We start from the raw sequence: 16,824 nt of genomic DNA on the forward strand, positions 1-16,824 counted from the left end.
AGGAGGAAGGAAGGAAGTAGAGAAGAGAGGGAGAAAAGAAAAGGAAAATAAGGTGGTGTTACGATAGGTGGCAGAGATGGTAAATAAAGCAACCCAAACTGTATATTATAACCTATTAAATGAAATAATAAATGTATAAGAAAGACAATTGTAAAGAAGAATAACAATTATGTGAATGCATACTTACAATAATATGTAAGAGAATTTTTTTTTTTAAATGAGACAAAATGCAAGTAGAAAAATAGGGACCACCTTTGGTGGGAAGGGAACAGCGTTTTATGTGCCTTTGGCGTTGAGTCATGCCGGCCACATGACCACGGAGACGTCTTCGGACAGCGCTGGCTCTTGGGCTTTGAAACGGAGATGAGCACCGCCCCCTAGAGTCAAGAACGACTAGCACATATGTGCGAGGGGAACCTTTACCTTTAAGGACACCAGGATGCACCCTGAAGTGAAGGTGTTTAGAGCAAGCGTTGCTCCTAACAACCGATCTTGCCTTCCTTGGGGAGGAAGCTTATGTCTCCTCAACTCTTTAGCCAGCCAGCACACAATTGCAGCTTCCTGTTTTGTGTAAGGAAGGCAAAAGAAGAACACCGAGGTGTAAGATAATAAGGAATTAAAGCAGCTTGCAAAGCTACCCGCAGGTTTAGCCTTTGCCTGGCTGAGTAACAAATGATTGTGTGTTATTTTTTTTTGGGGGGGGGAGTTCCAATGCAGGCTATTATATTAAGCAGTTGGTAAAGAGAGAAGAGAATATTTGTCACTCGGGGTTGAACTGTGGGGTCCTTGACGCACTCATTACCCAACTAAGTCACATCAGGACTGCTAGAAGGGAGTGAGGTTTGCGAGGAGGAGGAAAGGAGAAGAAGGATTGGCATTTGAGTACCAAGTACTCTGAGCTTGGTGGCTTTCTTGAAGATATTTCATTACCAAACTAGGTAGCATTAACAGTGTTAAAAAAGAGGAGGAGGAGGAGGAGGAGGAGGAGGAGGAGGAGGAGGAGGAGGAGGAGGAGGAGGAGGAGGAGGAGGAGGAGGAGGACGACTGTGGGGTCCTTGGTGTTCCCTGAGCTTGCTTGTTTTCTTGTAGACATTTTAATAACCAACCAAGTAACATCAGCAGGGTTAGAAGGGAGTGAGATTTGGGAGGAGGAGGAGGAGGAAAGGAGAAGGAGGAGGAAGAGGAGAAGGAGAAGGAGAAGAATGGGTACTTGATGTTCTCTGAGCTTGGTGGCTTTCTTGCAGACATTTCATTACCAAACTAGATAACATCATCAGTGTTAAAAAAGAGGAGGATTGAGCAGCCCTTGGTGCTCTCTGAGCTTGCTTATTTTCTTATAGACTTTTCAATAGCCAACTAAGTTACATCAGCAGTGCTAGAAGGGAGAGAGATTTGGAAGGAGGAGGAAGAGGAGGAGGAGGAGGAGGAGGAGGAGGAAGAGGAGGAGGAGGAGGAGGAGGAGGAGGAGGAGGAAGAGGAGGAGGAGGACGGTAGGGTCTGATGCGCTCTGAGCTTGGGGGAAGTTCTTGCAGACATTTCATTACCCAACTAAGTAACATCAGGAGTGCTAGAAGGGAGTGAGATTTGCGAGGAGGAGGAAGAGGAGGAGGAAGACTGTGCAATCCTTCGTGCTCTGTGAACCTGGTTATTTTCTTGCAGACATTTCAATGCCCAACTAGATAACTTCATCAGTTTTAGAAGTAAGCAGAGTTTGCTCTCTGTTTATATATTAAATTCCTTTTAAACTACTGCATATAAACCAAAAGCAAACCCTTCAGCCTTCCAGCAGTGATAGTGTTACCAAGTTTGGTAATGAAACGTCTGCAAGAAAACCACCAAACGTAGTGAGCATTAAGCAATTACATTAGGTACTGGACGTAGCAAGTCAAAATTAATGTCCAGGCTAATTCCTTTATGCAAAACCCACAATTACACTGTCCCTCTTGAACCAGAATATTAACAAGCCAACCTTCTGAAGAAATGAACTATTTCTATTTTCAATAAAGTTAATCTTACCACCTCTGTGTGCGTTTAAATGTTTGTGTAATTAAATTTCACTTTCACCAATCCTTTGATTGGAGGATGTGTGCTTGTTCATTGTTATTGTTGTCATTATTATTATTATTGTTGTTGTTACATATACTACACAACTTCCAACAGCTCTGCAGCCAAAAGATATTAATTTTGGTTTAACGACGGGCATCAACTCAAGGAGAAATTATTACCTTGCATTAAAGACAAAGATTCAATTTGGAGATTCTACTCAGAGGGATTCAATGAAATGTTAATCAAATCAGAAGGATGGACTGAATTAAATCAGATACTTCTGGATACATTTGGTTAATTTGGACACATCTGTGCTTGGCCAAAAACCATTTTTCTTAAGGGATTGGGAAGTCTTACTCAAATCAATTTCATAACTTCGTTTGGATTATTGAAATCAGATCAATGCAAATATTAAAACTGAGATTTTTTGAGGTTTTTTTTTTAAAGGAAAAAAAGTCCAAACCAATCTTAGTCACACCCTTGAATCAAACCAATGATTTTAATTTGATATTGTCTGATGTACACCGACCAATTGCTTCTTTCTATCTTGTGGTTTATAAAATAAGTTGTTCAGAGTTCATGGGGAATACAGCTGTCACAATTAGAAAACAGAAGAAGGGTGTTTTCTTTCCCCTGCAGGTGTGTTTTGCAAAATTTCCACCACCCAGAACTAAATTGCACTGGGAAATCGTTCTCTGAGCTTTTATTGTGGATAATAAATACACAGATTAGTCTACAGCTGGTCCATTTCATTTCTGCATGTTAGTTACTCAATTTCTCCCATATCATTTAAACTGGAATCTGCAATTAAACACACACACACACATGTCACAAATGCTATCAGAAGTCACACCTAAAAACGGGTTTCTCCCTCTTATTCAACTAGCATTCACAAGGTGTCCACACACGGCTTTTAACAATTCTACAGGTAGCCCACAACTTATGACCCAGTGGTGGGATTCAAGTTTTTTTACTAACAGTTCTGTGGGCGTGGCATGGCTTAGTGGGCACAAGAGGTGGGTTTGCCCCAGATTGGGTGAATCAGAAGTAATGGTGGCGGAAAACTCTGCCCACCCACCCTTGCACAGAAGCGTCGCAAGCATGCATGAGCCAGACAAGGAATAATGGATGGAAACTGATCAAGGAGAGATTCAACCTGGAAATAAGGAGGAACTTTCTGACATTGAGAACAATCAACTCATGGAACAGAGGTTGCCTTCGGAAGTTGTGGGAGCTTCATCCCTGGAGGCTTTCAAGAAGAGACTGGACTGCCACCTGTCAGAAATGGTGTAGGGTCTCCTGCTTGGGTTGGGGGTTGGACTAAATAACCTACAAGCTGTTAATATGAATCTATCTAAGATGATGACTGGAGGTTAAAACATATGATGAACGGTTGCAGGAACTGGGCATGGCTAGTCTAGTGAAGAGAAGGACCAGGGGAGACAGGATAGCAGTCTTCCAATATTTGAGGGGCTGCCCCAGAGAGGAGGGGGTCAAGTTATTCTCTCCAAGGCCAGACCAGGAATAATGGATGGAAACTGACCAAGGAGAGATTCAACCTAGAAATAAGGAGGAATTTTCTGACAGTGAGAACAATCAACCCTTGGAACAGAAGTTACCTTCAGAAGTTGTGGGAGCTTCATCCCTGGAAGATTTCAAGAAGAGACGATTGCCATCAGTCAGAATGGTGTAGGGTCTCCTGCTTGGGCAGGGGCTTGGACTAGATGACCCACAAGGTCTCTTCCAACTCTGTTAATCAGTTATTTGCGCCAAATGGATCATTTAACCATGGGGGAAACATCAAACGCATCTAAATGTTTGTATGTTGCATGGATGTTGATCCTTGTTTGATTGGTCCGCTGGGAGCCTGGTGCAATCCCCTTTCGGGAGAGGGCTGAAGGGAAGAAAAACGAGCCAACACTTGCTACTTACTCCCCTTCAGCTTCCTCCATCGAGACTGATTCAATTTTCTTTGCGGTTGGTATTCACTTAGCCTCCCGTTTGTTCCCAGCAATTCCGGGAGATGGAAGTGGAGTTCCAAATGAGCTACCAGAAACGTCGGAAACAGCTTCTCCACCTCTTCTGTTGCTCAAAGGGACAGTTGAGATTGAACCGTGATATAAAATGCTTGGTTGGGGCCAATGATAGCCCTTTTTCTCACAACGGAAACTGTCCACTTGGACTGCACAAAACACTTCGTCAAGGTTAATTCCAGCTGCACCGCGGAGGCCCTAATGGATGTAATAGATACCGTCAATCCTGCAAGACCCTTAATAGGTTAAAGTCACTGGGCCTGAAAATTCAGCAGCTAGATCAGCACCTTGGAGAGCAATGGGGGAGTTGCTCTCCAAGGTCTGTGATTGATCAGAAGTGCCATTCAATCAACTGTGATTGATCAGAAGTGTCATTCTGTTTCTTTACAGTTTACAGATTAACAGAGTTGAAAGGAACCTTGTAGGTCATCTAGTCCAACCTCACGCCCAAGCAGGAGACCCTTTACCATTTTTGACAGACGTCAGTCCAGTCTCTTCTTGAAAGCTTCCAGGGATGAAGCTCCCACAACTTCTGAAGGCAAATTCTATTCCATTCCAAGCTGTTCCATCCTTTGTAATGACCCTGAACAGAACAGAATAACTGTTGGAAGGGACATTGGAGGTCTTCTAGACCAACCCCCTGCTCAGGCAGGAAACCCTGCACCATTTCAGACAAATGTCTATCCAATCTCTTCTTAGAAGCCTTCAGTTTCCAAGCACCCATTTCTTTTGATGGCAAGCCATTCCACTTGTTAATTGTTCTCACTGTTTAGGAAATTTCTAGGTTCTAGTTTGCTTCCCTCCTTGATAAATTTCCATCCGTTGTTTCTTGTCTTGCCTTTCGCTGCTTTGGAAAATAGCTTGGCTCCTCGTTTGAAGGACGTGTTGAAACACAAACAGGACAACCACACTGTAGTTGTGTATCTTGTGTGAAGCCAACCTGTGATTAATTTAGAGTCCCGTGTGCTGTGCCAACTTCAAAAACAACTGGATTAAGGGATTAAGCCGTGGTTCAGCTCCTGGTGGAAGAGTTATCATGGGAAAAGAGCCCATAATTATGTAGAGATGACATCTCAGCAGGGAATTACAGCTTCCAGAGGGCATTTGAAAGCAAAACAAGGCAGGTTGGTAACCCTGCCTCTTCCAAGGTGAGTTGTAGACTTCGAGGAATCCTTTCCTGATTGTGCTTTGTTTTGTTTTTATGGTGGAGAAATGGCCATCCAATTAAGGACTTGTCTGTTAAACCTGAAGAAGAGGGCACTTCAAAGGTTCTAGGCCCTGAATTTCATTGGAATCCTTTCCCACTCTGTGTCGGGTTCAGTTTAGAGGTCTTCTCCATACCTTCCAGATACGCGGACTTCAACTCCCACGATTCTCAGCAGTCGCGTTCCTGGTTGTGGAATTCTGGGAGTTGAAGTCCACATTTTGGAGGTCATCCAGGCCAGTTGTGGGATTCAAAATTGTTACTATGATTCTGTGGGTGTGGCTTGGTGGGCATGGCTTGGTGGGCATGGGTGTGGCAGGAGAAGGTTACTGCCAAATCCCCATTCCCTCCCGATCAGCTGGGACTCAGGAGGCAGAGAATAGATGTGGCGGGGCCAGTCAGAGGTGGTATTTACCGGTTCTCTGAATTACTCAAACTTTCCATTACTGGTTCTCCAGAACTGGTCAGAACCTGCTGAATACCACCCATGATCCAGGCTGCAGATAATTAGGGAGTTCTCTGCTAAACTTGAAGAAGAGAACACTTTGAAGGTTGCACACACTGAATTTCATCTGAATCCTTTTCCACTCTGTCAGATACAGTTTAGAGACCAAACCCCCCACATGTGCGGACTTCAACTCCAACAATTCTCAGCACTCGCGTTCCTGCCTGTGGAATTCTGGGGGTTGAAGTCCACATTTTGGAGTTCATCCAGGCTGAGGGAAATTACTCCAGGTTCAAAGACACTTACCATCAGGCCTGGAAGCCATCGTTTAATTTGAGCCGTCAGGCCTGCCATGTTTTCTGCTGTGGGAAACTGGGAGGGGGGATTATATGGAGAGAGATAGTCAAAATAACATTCCTTTCTCAGAGAGTCAAGGACGTCTTGCCCTGCACCTGGAGTGGCGTGACTGGGAGGCATCTCCAGTTTTGGATGGTGCCTGATTGGACCATGGGATGGACATGTGGGTGCTGGGCAAGGGCTTGGACTTTCAATTGGGTGGGGAAAACCTGGAAACTTTCAGATTCGGGTTTTCCCAGATCTGCCAATAGGACATCTTGAATAAAATGGAACTTTGAGGAATCTCAAGCGTCGGAGTCTTCTCTCATTGGGGGTGTCACTTGAAACCCTGACACCTAAACTTCTTCACAAGTTTCCAGCGCTCTTCCGTGGAAGTGCTAAAATTCATGCTAGAATCTTCTAGCCACAAGATACACTTTGCCCTACTTTTATTTTCTCTTCTCCTCCTTTCAGCTACCATGTTTTCCCCAAAATAAGACAGGGTCTTATTTTCTTTTTACCCCCACCCAAAATAAACACTTGGCCTTATTTTCAGAGAGGTCTTATTATTTTTGAGGTGAAGGAGGCGGCGAGCATGGTCACCTCATGGCTGTTGCTGTGTTGCAATATTTTCAGGGAGGGCTTATTTTTGGGGGAGGGCTTACTTTAGTGCATGCACTCCAAAGCCTGATTGGGCTTATTATCTGGAAAGGTTTTATTTTTGGGGAAACGGGGAAAGTGGAACCAGTAGCATGCTATAAAATGCTCTCTTGGTGGTGTGGGCTGAATACAACCACACTTTTTCCCCCTTCCCCTCTTCCCCCCATCCAGGCTGTCACTTAGACACAGGATTCATTCATCAAGCCTAAAATTACTGCTGTATTTAATCTTCTGAAAGAGAACACAATCGAATTATGATGATGTGCGAAGAACGATAATCTGCCAGATTTCTTTTTTAAAAAAAGAACAACAACAACAAACACACATACCCGCCAACTTCTCCGAAATGCCTGCCACCCCTAATAGGCCAACGGAGTCTAATAAGAAAGAGACGCGTAGGACAAAGGTGCGAAGCATCTGCATAATAAAAACTGTCCTCATCTTTTTTTTTCAGATTGAATGAAATCTAATTACATGCCATATTGATTGTTGTGTATTACTGAGAGGGAGACAGAGATGGCTCGGAGGGTGGGGGGGGGGGACAAGAAGAGAAAAAGGAGGCGGGGGCAGAGAAGCAATTACAGTAAAATTGCAAGCTGACCCTCTGAATCGCTCTTGGCATTAAAAGAACCTTGCACATCCCGGGGAGGTGAAGCCTTTATTTTTCACCCCCTAACTGTTCCCGTTAAATTATCGTCTCTGCGGTTATCTGTGGAAATCTGTAGAGGAAATCTAGTCAATTATGTCTACAGGTTGATGCGAACTCATTAGAGGAAAGATTAAGTTCTGTTGAACTCGATAGGACTTGCTTTTGGATAAATGGGCAACTCGTTGCACGGCAGGTGTAACCAGTGGTGGGATTCAAATAATTTAACAACCGGTTCTCTGCCCTAATGATGTCTTCCGATAACCAGTTCAACAAATTGCTCAGGAAGTTAAAAACCGGTTCTCCCAGAGTGGTGAAAACCGGTTGAAACCCACCGCTGGGTGTAACCGTGGCTTGATTGCATCTCATTGTGAGTCTCTTCTTCTTTATGGGTGTTGAGGAGGTCTACAAGCCGAAGTGGTATTCAGCCGGTTCTGACCAGTTCTGGAGAACTGGGAGTGGAAATTTTGAATAGTTCGGAGAACCAGCAAATACCACCTCTGGCTGGCCCTGCCCCCATCTATTCTCTGCCTCCTGAGTCCCAGCTGATCGGGAGGAAATGGGGATTTGGCAGTAACCTTCCCCTGCCATGCCCACCAAGCCACGCCCACCAAGCCATGCCATGCCAGCCAAGCCACACCCACAGAACCGGTAGTAAAAAAATTTGAATCCCACCACTGTTTACAAGTGTCTAGCCTGGTGCCTTAACCACTAGACCAAATTGGCAATAGGCACCTTTTTAAAATTGGAAACTGAAAATATACACTACACTCTGATGTCTTCATGCTGTACAACTTGGCTTAGATTCAATATAGACTTTTGATGTAGACTTTCTCCCAAGGAGCCTACATCTCTTTATAGAACTTCATAGATCTCTATCTATTTTCTTTCCCTCTCGTTCTCTCCCTCCCTCCCTCTCTCTTCCCCTCCCTCTCTCTTTGTCCCTCTCTCTCCCTCCCTCCCTCCCCCTCTCCTCCTCCTCTCTCTTTGACTGTCACTGCAGACATTGAAGGAAAAGCAATGTGCATATAGAATTCAAGTGAGCCATTTCCTTACAGCATCCTTAGGTCCCAGCTATCTCCTCCATGCCCCCCTCTCTCCCCAATGCCTCCGCAATGTCTCATTCTGATGAAACTGGAAGAAGCTAGATGATCTGTTACCATCCTGCCGCCCAGCCTCAGGTGGAAGGAATGCACCCGTCGAAGGCAGGTTGTTTGAATAACGTAAATAACCCATGTTTAAACAGCCTCGCTCCCAAAGGTCGAAGCCCACTGCACGAGCCGCTGTAAAATGATCTTGTCATTGCCTTGCGAGTCCCCGACAGTGGTCACTCAACTCTCCCCTTTCTATTAAAGGACAAACACAGTGTGTTAACCAATAGAGAGGTTGATGGAGTGCATCAGACGGAGCTGCTGTGCAAAATTCAGGCAGAGTTGAAAAAGAAAAGAAGAAGAAGAAGGGGGAAAAAAGCAATTTCTGTGGCTCCATCCAGACAACATGCTTTTTGCTGACAAGATCTCGTAAGGTTTCTGTAAGGCGAATATGCAAAGAATGTGAGAGACGAAAAATCAATCACTGGCAAAAAATAATGGGTTGAGGCACTAATTCAGCCTGGGTAGATGGTGCTAGTCAAGAGATATTCCATTATTATTGTTATTGTTGTTGTTATTTAATCTTTGATGAGATTCGCAGCCTCTGGGGCTGGTTGGTAGCTCAACAGCTCGAGTCCTAACCAAGGACCTAGGAACTGTTACGGTAACGTCGGAGGATATAAGCTGTTCCAAGTAGGGTGGTTTTTTGTAGAGTCAGAATGTTCAAGTTAGATAAATTTAGAATTTTCAAATAGCGAGGTAGCCCTTTAGGTATTGCTCCAAGGGCTCCAATTACAATCGGGACAACACTCGATTTCTTTTTCCACAGTCGCTCAACTTCAATTTGCAAGTCCCGGTACTTTGTGATTTTTTCTTGCTGCTTATTTTCAATTCGTGCATCACCAGGTATTGCAATGTCAATGAACCATACTTTTTTCTTTTCAATTATTGTTAGGTGTGTTGTAGGCCAAGTGCCTGTCAGTCTGGATTCTGAAGTCCCACAAGATCTTGACTTTCTCATTCTCTAGAACCTTCTCAACCTGATGTTCCCAGGGGTTTTTGTTGTACTCAAATCCAAACTTCTGGCACAATTTCCAGTGAATGATTTTAGCATCTCGGTCATGGCATTGTAGGTAGTCAGTTTGTGAAATTTTGCTGCACCCGGTGATCAAATGGTCGACTGTCTCATCTTTCTCATTACAGAGGCGACATTTGCTGTTGGTGGTAACATGCTGAATTTTTGCCTTCATGCAATTTATGGCTAAGGCTTATTCTTGAGCTGCCAAAATAAAGCCTTCTGTTTCTTTTTTCAGTACTCCTGATCTTAACCAGTTCCAAGTTAGCTTTTGATCAACTTTGCCTTCAATACTTTGCAAGTATTGACCATGCATAGCTTAGCTTTTCCAATTTTCATCTCGCTTCTCAATTACTTCTTTCTTGTATTCAGCTTTCGACTTAGTTGTCTTCAAAAGCCTCCTTTATTTACTTCCTTAAACATTGGTTCTTTGTTGTTGTTGTTGTTGTTGTTGTTGTACTTCTCTCAAAAAAAGCTTAGTTCAAATTTGGTGAAGTCTAGTACAATTCAACATTTGGTACCAGAACATTTTAAGTTCTGCAGGCAACATTTGTTCCTCAAGGCAGGCCCAGAAGCAATATTGAGTAGACTTACTCAACAGTAAATCTATGTTGCATTGAGGGGGAGGTATTTCCAGACTAATGAGCAGCTTGACAGCATAAACCTCTACAGGTAGATTGAACGTTGCTTTCTAGAACATAGAATTAAAAGGCTGGAAGGGACCTTGGAGGTCTTCTAGTCCAACCCCCTGCTCAGGCAAGAGATCCTATGCGATTTCAGAGACATGTCCGTTCTCTTCTTTAAAACCTCCAGTTTTGGATCACCCACAACTTCTGAAGGCAAAGCCATTCTACTGATCAATTGTTCTCACGGTCAGGAAGTTTCTCCTTAATTCCAGGTTGCTTCTCTCCTTAGGGCTAAGTGAATCTTAGCCATCTCCTTTTATTATGTTTTCTTTTGTATGCTTCAAAAGAGTTAGGATGGCCAATAAAGGAGAATATTTGTAGCTCGGGCGTTGAAATGAGGGGACCTGGGGGCTCTCTGAGCTTGGTGGTTTTCTTGCAGACATTTTATGACCCAAGCTAGGTAACATCATCAGTGCTAGATGGTTATCAGTAGTTGGGCAATGAAACATCTGCACGAAACCACCAAACTCAGACAGCACCAAGGACTGCCGAATTCTCCTCCTCCTCCTCCTCCTCCTCCTCCTCCTCCTCCTCCTCCTCCTCCTCCTCCTCCTCCTCCTCCTCCTCCTCCTCCTCCTCCTCCTCCTCCTCTGCAAACTCTACTCCCTTCTAGTATTGATGATGTTTCCTAGTTGGGTTAAGAAATGTCTGTAAGAAAACAACCAAGCTCAGAGAGCACCAAGGACTGCCGAATTCTCCTCCTCCTCCTCCTCCTCCTCCTCCTCCTCCTCCTCCTCCTCCTCCTCCTCCTCCTCCTCCTCCTCCTCCTCCTCCTCCTCCTCCTCCACCTCCTCCTCCTCCTCTGCAAACTCTACTCCCTTCTAGTATTGATGATGTTTCCTAGTTGGGTTAAGAAATGTCTGTAAGAAAACCACCAAGCTCAGAGAGCACCAAAGACTCCACAGTTCTCCTCCTTCTCCACCATCACCACCCCTCACTCCTTTCTAATACTGATGATGTTGGCTAGTTCAGGCAATGAAACATCTGCAAAAAAATCCACCAAGCTCAGAGAGCACCAAGGACTGCAGAGTTCTCTTCCTCCTCTTCTCAACACCCCCCCCCTCAATTCTATTGCATTACCTAGTTTGGATAATGCAGTTTCTGAAAGAAAACCACCAAGCGCAGAGAGCACAGAGAGTTAGGATGAGGGAGAACAAAATGGAGGAGCATTCCCTGCCTTCTGCAGTTCCAGAAATTAGGAATGGGGGAGACTGAAGTGTGAAAATTTAGAAGCACGGAGGCAACGTGCCAAGCTACTCAACTTTCTCTGCAAGCTCCAAACTAGACATTTCTATTCAGCCTGCAAATTACCTCCAAACAATATAAATCAAGTCTGTTTCCATTAGAGATCTGCTTACACGGAGGGGGGGGGATACTGTATGCTTTATTTGTTTGTCCTAAAACCGTGTGTGTGTGTGTGTGTGTCTGTGTGTGTCTGTGTGTGTCTGTGTGTGTGTGTGTGACATACACACACATATATAGAAATACACACACACACACACACACACACACATCCTGTTTCCACTAAAATAAGCCCTCCCCCCAAAATAAGCCCTCCCTGGAAATATTGCACCACAGCAGCAGCCATGAGGTGACCACGCTCGCCGCCTCCTGCACCTCAAAAATAATAAGACCTACCCGAAAATAAGACCATTTTGGGGATCAAAAGAAAATAAGACCCTGTCTTATTTTGGGGGAAACACACTATGTAAAGACAAAGGTTCCCCTCGCACATCTGTGCTAGTCGTTCCTGACTCTAGGGGGGCATTGCTCATCTCCATTTCAAAGCCGAAGAGCCAGCGCTGTCCGAAGATGTCTCCGTGGTCATGTAGTCGGCATGACTCAATGCCGAAGGCGCACGGAACGCTGTTCCCTCCCCACCAAAGGTGGTTCCTTTTTTTCTACTTGCATTTTTACATGCTTTCAAACTGCTAGGTTGACAGAAGCCGGGACAAGTCACGGGAGCTCACTCCATTACGCAGCCCTAGGGATTCGAACCGCCAAACTGCCGATCTTTCTGATCGACAAGCTCAGCGTCTTAGCCACCGAGCCACCGCGACCCATTTTTTAAAATACATATATACATACATATCAGGGATGTCTTACTGCTGGTTCACTCCTCTCTCGTGCGCACAATTGCCTGTAAAATGTTCTGTGCATGGGCAGAACATTACAAAAGAACAAAAATTCATGCCGGCAACACCAGCGGTGAAAGGGGAACCAGTTTGGAGGTGCGGCCAGCCTGGGCGGGTGCTGGAAAGGTATAAAAATGGGGGAGGGGCTTTCTATTTGGTTTATATATTGTTCTTTCAACTGCTGAGGAATCTTTTATAACTTCTCTCTTTTTGACTCCTCACTGAGAGAACTAACTTAAGAATTAGCGACTTGCCTCAAGGTTCTTCTGTGGATCTGGGTCTAAGTAGGAAGCAGCGTTTAAATCTCCCAACAATAAAAACAATAAAAACAGCTGCCTGTGGTTAACAAACATAGTTTAGGGGAAAATGTATTCTGTCTTTTTTTCTTTCTTTCTTACTCTTCTTCCCAGCCTCGCTGCATTGCTCAGGGTAGTTTGCAGCAATTAAAAGTGAAAATAAACAAAATAAAGCAAGGGTGTGAAAATGAGAAACAGACTTGAGCAGGGAAAAGACATCTAAACTGAAAGTCCCCCAGCTTAAAAAAAAAAAGGGGGGGGGAGAGGTGAAATCACAGGCCCCTCATGATGAAAGCAAATACAAAGGAGTAAGCCCTTGACTTACGACCAAAATGTCCATTGCTAAGTGAGGTTAAGTGAGCTTTGCCCCGTTTTGCAACCTTGCTGTCAGGCCTGCGGTCATATTCTTTTTAGGATCTTTGTCCTGCCACGCTCTCTATTATTTTACTATGTTGTTTCACTAATGGGGTGATTGGGAGGGGGAATAGTAAGGAGTAGAATTAAAAATATGAAAATAAAAATAAAAATATGCATAATAATGTTTTCCCCCTTTCTAGTTTCTACCTCTATTCTAAGGTAAAGGTAAAGGTTCCCCTCGCACATGTGTGCTAGTCGTTCCCGACTCTAGGGGGCGGTGCTTATCTCCGTTTCATAGCCAAAGAGCCAGCGCTATCCGAAGACGTCTCTGTGGTCATGTGGCTGGCATGACTCAATGCCAAAGGCGCACGGAGTGCTGTTCCCTTCCCACCAAAGGTGGTTCCTATTTTTCTACTTCCGTTTTTACATGTTTTTGAACTGCTGGATTAGCAGAAGCTGGGACAAGTAACAGGAGCTCACTCCGTTACGCGGCGCTAGGGATTCGAACTGCTGAACTGCCTACCTTTCTGATCGACAAGCTCAGCGTCTTAGCCACTGAGCCACCACATCCCTCAACACAGCCCTACACCAGTTTAACTGTAACCAAACCTGAAGTAGGACACTTTGACTTATAAATGCCTCTCAAACTTTTGCGAAGTATCATTGAAGTGTGTCCCAAAGGTGCTTTTTTCAAGAGGCAACTGGACTTCCTTATTTTTCTTTGAAGACATTTCGCTTGTCATCCAAGAAGCTTCTTCAGCTCTGACTGGCCACTCTTTGGAAGACAGCAAAGTCCACATTTTGGACAGAGAGGACCGCTGGTTTGAAATAAGGGTCAAAGAGGCCATCAATATCAAAATTGAACAGCCCTCTCTCAACAGGCGGGGGGGAGGGATATAACATTATCTATCTACAATCTACATCATATATGTCCAGTTTACAACACAGTCCTTTCAACAGTTCCAGGAAGGCTCCACACCCAATTTGCACCACTCTGATCCTGAAGACACAGATAACCTTCCAGGTGGCCTCAACAGCTTTCTAAAAGGATGCAAATGACCAGCTGTCTGCAAGGAATATAAATCCTTCCATTCCCCACCATCCTGTTAGAGCTGAAGAAGCTTCTCAGATGAGAGGTGAAATGTCTTCAAAGAAAAAAATGATCCACACCCATTTGCATCACTCAGGTGACCCTGAGGACACAGATAAAACCACAGATGAGAAGTGAAACATCTTCAAAGAAAAACAAGAAAGTCCAGTTGCCTCCTGAAAAAAGCACCTTTGGGACAACCATGACCTGGATGGTGAGAATCTCTACAGACATCATTAAAGTGTAATGTGTCCTAGGCTTTTATATTGAACTGTAAAATCAAATGCTCCTATCAGATAGTGGACAGTTAAAAAAAAGAGTAGGACAATATAATCAGGTTGGGTCAGCTTGATTTAAACCATGCAATAACCCGGATTTAATTCATGTACATCAAATTAATATATTTTTTTTATGAAACAACCTCTTCCAGATAGTGTAAGAGGAGGGGTGAGAGGATAGGAAACTGGAAAAGCTTACATTTGCCCTCATGAGAACTAGGAACAGAAATGGTAGCTAATAGGTTAAAAGAAATGTTGAAGAACAGCAAGAAACAGGATAATTTTACTGCTAATATAGCAGTCCAGCCTGTTCCTGTAAATCTAGTTTGAGGACTTGAAAAGTGCTTTGCAGCATCCATTGGAGACACAACAGAAAGGTGGCTTCAGAATGAAATATTTCTTCCTTTTAGTTCACTGGGCCTCCGTTCAAGCAATTTGGGCATCTCCAACTTTTTTAATGATGGCCAGCTGTTCTCACACACAGCTCTTCACATCTTCTAGCATCAAACCACCAACTAAGACGTGTGAAGGAGCTGCCACGCAGTAACCCTGCTGCATTGCTTCAAACAGATGGGTTGTCTGTAGTGCTGGCAAAAGAACTGTAAATACCAAGGAGCCGCTGGCATGGAGTCACTTTAAGGGAAGGGAATTAGTCAAAAATTGTATCCTCCCCACCTCCTATTGCTTGGCTTCTTCAGCAGTAGCTCCACAGTCAAGGCAATGGCTCCACAGTCAAGCATATCATTGTCCCAACAACAAAACATCCCATGTTCTACCTTTATTTCACCGCCAACCACCAATGGGATGAGCCTTGATGGTATGGGACCACACCCAAATCAATTGAGTCCATCCTTTCCATTGTATCTTCCACCACCAAGGGAAGGTGCCCTCATCAATGGCATAAGACAACCTGTCTCCACAACTCCACATTACAGGATCTCAAACATGCTCTCAATTCTGCAAATTCAGTTCAGATGTACACAGTCCATACAATGAGAAATCAAGGAGGGCACTTTTTCATACAAGCCCATATTACAGGGAAGGCTGAGAAGTTACACCAGGTGAGAATACCAAAAGACACGACCCTGTAATGTATGAGGAGCTGACCACAGATTTTTGAACCGTAACTCCAGTCCTCTGGCCAAACTGAATGAAAATCTCTTTGGAACCAGCTGAGATTGTAAAATAAACCTACTGGTGTAGATTGGCTGAGTACAGTTTGAGTTTTGTTGGTTATCCAGATTGTTTGCAGGAGCCTTTAAAAAATAACGGATAGCAAGTCTGAACTACTGCATTGGCCCCCAACTTAGCCTCCTCTTGTGAATAGTTTAGTGCCAGCTCAACATGGAATTCTAGAATAGATAATGCCCAAGAAGGGACATGGGTCTGAATTTCCCATGCTTCACTCCACTTTTGCTCAAATCTTAGTAAAGACAGTGATTGGATAGAAGATAACACAGCTTGTCCCAAGCTTAAGAAAACTCCACAATGTGCATATCATCGCCATGTCTCTGACTCACATTTTTGTACCTTTAGCGAGCTCTTTAGGCAGCACTATTCAGCAATCAAATGAAACCCCCCCTCCAAATTTGCTCAGCCAACTTCCCCCATTCTCCCCTCCCTTCCTCACCATTGAGTTGGTTGTACACCACCTCTTCCAGGTGATCCAACCGTTGGAGGATGGCTTCCCTGTCTAGTAGGGCTCCCACTTTGGCATTCCGTCCCCTCATCCGTCGGTCGGCGCTCCGGACGATCTGCACCAGCTCCTGGGAGCGGTCCTGGATCCTGCAGTAGACTGAGAAGAGGATGATGCCCACGAAAACCAAGATGTTCACCGTCAATAAAGTTTTGATTTTCCTGGCCACCGCCATGGAAGCTGATGGGTCAAGAAGGCGTCAAGGCATGGCAGCTCCGGGAAGCTGGGGCAGCATTCGGAGGCAAGCGGTCCTTCCCTGCCTGCGGATGGTGGATGGAAGGGCTGAGGAAGGGGGGGGCAGCTGGGGAAGGGGCGGGTGGGAAAAGCGGGCAGTAGGAAGTCCTGAGATATTCCCCTTCCCACGACTTCTGGATGCGAGAGAGGAAGGGGGCAACCCAAGGCGAGTCAACGCATTGGCGGCGACACGGAGCTGTCCGTTTCAGCACCACGGCGTTCCAAGCAGCAGCCGCTCAACCTCGTTCTCCTTCGGCGTCTGTTTCTCCCCCGCGTCTCCCTTGGCGGCTCTAGAAAGGGGAAGGGGCTGAGGACCCCCTTCACTGAGGATAGGGGGGTTGAGGCACGCCCGGGCGGGGTAAAGAGGAGAGGGGGCACCAGCCAGAAGCAAGGACCCAGAGCCAACGCAAGGCCAGCCGGCTTGGGCAGAAGAAGGGAGAGAAGGTAAAACGGGATGCGCCCACAGCTGGAACGAGTGCCAGGGCTGGGGAGGGGAAGGAGGCGAAGGTGAGGAGG

General features: G+C 45.0%; 1 protein-coding gene across 1 annotated transcript in view; it reads right to left on the reverse strand.

The window, feature by feature from the left end:
* Positions 1-16,270, reverse strand: part of LOC309399061 (polypeptide N-acetylgalactosaminyltransferase 9-like) — a gene marked incomplete at its 3' end in the record, with an annotated part of 67,082 nt that extends 50,812 nt beyond the window's left edge. Inside the window, exon 1 of the mRNA XM_081966526.1 lies at positions 16,009-16,270. Coding sequence (XP_081822652.1) covers positions 16,009-16,249 — 241 coding nt within the window. The 5' untranslated portion in view covers positions 16,250-16,270. The remainder of the gene's footprint in view (positions 1-16,008) is intronic.
* Between the last annotated feature and the right edge of the window lie 554 nt (positions 16,271-16,824).

The sequence above is a fragment of the Natrix helvetica genome (assembly GCF_964273705.1).
Source record: "Natrix helvetica genome assembly, chromosome: 14".
In the NCBI taxonomy this organism is placed as follows: domain Eukaryota; kingdom Metazoa; phylum Chordata; class Lepidosauria; order Squamata; family Natricidae; genus Natrix; species Natrix helvetica.